We start from the raw sequence: 5,000 nt of genomic DNA on the forward strand, positions 1-5,000 counted from the left end.
TGGCGAGACGGAAGTGATGGAGGTGAATAAAGTTGAAAACGTCTCACCTGCTTTGGCGTCGGCCTCCAGGGTTTTAGCGGCAGCTAGTTGCGAATCACCAGAGTCCACGGAGACGCTCCTCTCCCGCTTGCTTTTGGTTTTTAGCATCCCTCCGATGCCGCTCGCAGATTGGCTGGCGGTCTTCAGCCCGGAGTTGCTTTTGTGGACGCCATGGCCCCCGGCGGCACCGAGGCGGCTCTTGGGCCCCAGGTGACCGGCGGCTGCCTGCTGCTGCTGCGGTGGCGGCGGCGGAGCAGCCTGCAGGTTGACGGTGGCTATTTGAGATCGTCCGTCACCGCCGAGCTGCTTGCCATGATTGGCCAGTTCATTGTCCGTGTGCATTTGATTGGCTGCAGAGTGAGGCCGAGGGCGGCAGGAGGAGAAAAGTTGCGTCCTGGACTGAAGTTCACATCACCAACGGGCAACACTGAGGGAGAAAAGATAAATAACGATTGTGAATATTTCAGAATGAAGGATGTCGTACGCAAGGGTCGTCAGACTTGTTTTCATGGAGGGCCACGTCAAGTATTGAGCAGCAAATAACATTACAATATGTCTGTGCATTTTCATTATGAGGGCCTGAGCAGCTAAATCATATTTAAGTTATGCTTTTGTCCTATACTTTGAACTCTGTGGCTTATTAACCGGTGCAGCTAATTTATGGATTTTTCTAGCGGCCAAAATGTTTTGTCTTTCAAATTTTTTTGTAATCTGACCATATTTTTTGGTGTATTGGATGATAAGAAGACATAATGAACCTTTTTGAGCAACATAATGTTTTGTGTTCAATCGTTTTCATTCAACACAAGCAGACACACTGAAGTGGTGTTATAGTTTGTGTTACGGCGCCTTCTTTTGGAAGAGTTTGCTCACTGCAGGTGTTGCGGGCAGCAACTATTTTTGCTGTTTTTATGCCTTAAACCGAAAGTAAAACCGTCCGTAGCGGTTCTGCTCTAAAGGATTCTTCATTCATCAGTCTAAGCAACGTTTGTGAGTTTTACAATAGATCTAAAACAATTCATATTTACTAAACAGTCCCATGTGTGATGTCTGTAGGAGTGTTTGCATGCATATTTGTACGTGCTATCGTAATGTTAACGAGTTAGCATTAGCTATTATGCTAACACATCGACGAGTGTTTGCGTTAGTATTAACTTAAAATGGCATTTTTTTTAACTTTGTTTCCTTTTAACAAATTCCTCAGTAAATCCAACAAAACGTCACTGTGGAGTTATTGAGTCTGTTTAGCGGATTGGAAAACTAGCTTCCACAGCTAGTGGATCCATGACAATGACTTGTTTTGTTTGATCAGCCGTTTTATTTCCGTGTTATAGTTACCGTTTGGAAACAAAAGGTATGTAAATAAATATTTTAAAAAATACAGGTATACATCTGCGACTTATGGTCTGGCGTGGCTAATTATCTAAAAAAAAAATGTTTCTTCTAAAATTTGGTGGGTGTGGCTAAAATACCGGTGCCCTCCAGGGTTTCCCCTTAATGTAATTGAATGTGGCGCACCACCAAAGCAATTTTATTACCACCGCACCTTGAAAATGTTTTTTTCACTTGAAAACAAATTAAAATCTTTAATTTTGTAGCCCCTAGAAGAAACCACACAAAGTCTGACACAATTTTTTACTTACATTACCAATCTCATGATAAACGGCACAATTCTAACAGGTTTTACCTCCCGTGTACACACACTTCTGTCTCCGCGCTTGCCAGGACAAACAACTACAATCACTCATTTTCTGTGTGTTTGCGAACTTTGGTAAAATGGTGAAATGGGTTGTACTTGTATAGTGCTTTTCTACCCCTTTTTAAGGAGCCTAAAGCGCTTAGACAGTATTTCCACATTCGGCCATTCACACACACATTCACACACGGATGGCGTGAGCTGCCATGCAAGGCACTCACCAGGACCCATCAGTAGCAAGGGTGAAGTGTCTTGCCCAAGGACACAACGGACGTGACTCGGATGGTAGAAGGTGGGGATTGAACCAGTAACCCTTAGATTGCTGGCACAGCCACTCTACCAACGTCAACATCAACAAAACTAACAATAAATCCAAGCCACATGGACATAAAACATTAACATTATCTTGTCGTTACAGTATGATTTGATGCAAATAGCCAATTTTTTCGCACTATTGATGAGGGATTTCAGACCACCAAAAAAAAGACTGACTACTGAAATCCACACTGACGAAACCGGATGCAAACAAAACGCACACCACTGTCTGGAGCGTTGTCAGCAAGTCTGTGAGGTTGACATAATCTTGATATGTTCCAGATATACCCGCGGACAGCCTTCTACAAAATGTGCAAATATTAGGAGGACAATTGCGGCTTTTAAGGAGAGAAAGTCTAACTGCAGCAACAGCCCCAAGCTTGTGTGCTGTCATACTTGCTGCATCCTCTTTAGTCATGGACATGGAGGGACAAAAGTAGAGTCTCTAAACATGAGTACATTCTATAATAACACCAGAAGAAGATGCAAGATTTGATGAAAGTTGTTTTTATTTTAAAACCTTATTAAAAGTCTCTAGACACTTGAAAAAATCTCATTGAAGTACATCGTACGAAAAGCAGCAACGATTGGAAATATGATACTAATGAATAAAAACAGATTTGGTTTAAATGTATGTATAGATTTTTTTTGCCTTTTTAAAGAAATATATCACACTAAGAAAATATGCAAATTAGTCGATGACGTCATGGTGACCACACCCCTGACCAATACAGGTATCTTGACAGTCTAAGGCAGGGGTGTCACACTCAAATACAGAGTGGGCCAAAACTTTACACTGAACAAAGCCGCGGGCCAAAGTTGAACAAATTAACCTTTAATAGGGACGCAAATGAGTTTTGCATTGACTATTGAGCAAGCAAGGCTTATATAACTTTATAGTGACATGCAAAATCCAGTTTCAAATAATAATAATAAAAAAATATAAATGGCATATCAAATACAATTTTAATAAAAATGAAATGCCTCTTTTCTGTTTGCAGCGTTCTGAGGTAAACATCAAAATATTTTTTTTCCACAGGCTAATAATACATTTGAAAATAAAATAATAATAATAAATGAATCAAACACTGAAGCCTTGAAGTAGCAAGAGAATGTGCATGGATAAAAAGTTAATTACTGCTCAGTTTGCTACACTAATTTGCTATGACAGTGCAAAATCATCTTTCAAAAAACAAACAAAAAATCATCAATGGTATATTAAATACAATTTGTTCTCCTGAAATGTGTTTGTCATTCTTGTTTGGTGTGGGTGCACAGTGTGGCGCATATTTGTAACAGTGTTAAAATTGTTTTTATATGGCCACCCTCAGTGTGACCTGTATGGCTGTTGGCCAAGTATGCTTGCATTCACTTGTGTGTGTGTAAAAACCGCAAATATTAATGTGACTGGGTTTGGCACGCTGTTTGTACGGAGGAAAAGCAGACGTGATGACAGGTTGTAGGGAACGCTAAAGGGGGTGCCTTAAAGGCACGCCCCCAATATTGTTGTCCGGGTGGAATTTGGTAGAAATTCGGGAGAATGGTTGATTTTCGGGAGGGGCACTGAACTTTGGGAGTCTCCTGGGAAAATTGGGAGGGTTGGCAAGTATGAGTATTAGCGGTGAATGCGGTGTTACAGCGGCACTGTCGCTGTATGATATCGGCAGGCCAGCTCTAATGTTAAATTGATATTGCCTCAAGGGCCAAATAAAATTACACGGCGCGCCAAATTTGGCCCGCGGGCCAGAGTTTGACACCCATGGTCTAAGGGAAACCCTGAGCTCTTTAGTTGTGTAACTTACGGTACATGTCGTATTTCTTCTGCCAAGAAAGTAGATTGTGTGGCTATTTATGTTTTAATACAACTTAGTTACCGTATTTTTCAGATTATAAGACGCTCCGGAGTATACGTCGCACCGGCCGAAAATGCAAAATAAAGAAGAAAAAAAAACATATGTACGTCGCACTGGAGTATAAGTCGCATTTTTGGGGGAAATTTATTTGATAAAATCCAACACCAAGAATAGACATTTGAAAGGCAATTTAAAATAAATAAAGAATAGTGAATAACAGGCTGAATAAGTGTACGTTATATGACGCATAAATAATCAACTGAGAAGGTGCCTGGTATGTTAACGTAACATATTATGGTAAGAGTCATTCAAATAACTATAACATATAGAACATGCTATACGTTTACCAAACAATCTGTCACTCATAATCGCTAAATCCGATGAAATCTTCTTCCTCGATGTTGTTGCTAAACAACTTTGACAACTCCAAAGGTATGCGCCGTTTCCTCTTGTCGTTTTCTGCTGCATATTTCACTACGTCCAACTTGTAACCTGCAGTACATGATTGCTTTTCGGTCCAATTTTTGTTCAGCCCTTCTCAGTTTTTATAAATTACGGCCAACGATGAAATGATCCATTTTAATAGCTACGGCAGTAGCATATAGCATATAGCAGTTAGCATTCCATGACCCACAATGCACTTCTGCCATGACCCTCTCCCGCCGAATTCTTATTGGTTGACGTGTGTGTGACGATTGCTGACATTTTCTCCGTCTCTTCCACGAATGAGATAAATAATATTATTTGATATTGTGTAATTTGCAGTACATGATTTAATTTTCGGTGCAATTTTTTTTCAGCCCTTCTCAGTTTTTATAAATTACCGCCAACAATGAAATGATCCATTTTACTAGCTACGGCAGTAGCATATAGCATATAGCAGTTAGCATTCCATGACCACAATGAACTTCTACCATGACCCTCCCCCAGCTTTTTGGCTGACATGTATGTGACGATTGCTGACATTTTCTTCGTCTCTTCCGTGAATGAGATAAATATTATTTGATATTTTATGGTAATGTGTTAACAATTTCACACATAAGTGGCTCCGGAGTATATGTCGCCCCCTGCGACTTATGGTTCGAAAAATACGGTAT

At 40.4% G+C, this 5,000-nt stretch overlaps 1 protein-coding gene across 1 annotated transcript in view; it reads right to left on the bottom strand.

Annotated features, from left to right (window-relative positions):
* The window catches only part of bcl9l (bcl9 like), a 70,206-nt gene that overhangs the window by 14,188 nt on the left and 51,018 nt on the right, over positions 1-5,000 (bottom strand). Inside the window, exon 3 of the mRNA XM_061877851.1 lies at positions 48-466. Coding sequence (XP_061733835.1) covers positions 48-381 — 334 coding nt within the window. The 5' untranslated portion in view covers positions 382-466. The remainder of the gene's footprint in view (positions 1-47; positions 467-5,000) is intronic.

This window comes from Nerophis ophidion, linkage group LG18 (assembly GCF_033978795.1).
Source record: "Nerophis ophidion isolate RoL-2023_Sa linkage group LG18, RoL_Noph_v1.0, whole genome shotgun sequence".
Lineage (NCBI taxonomy): Eukaryota > Metazoa > Chordata > Actinopteri > Syngnathiformes > Syngnathidae > Nerophis > Nerophis ophidion.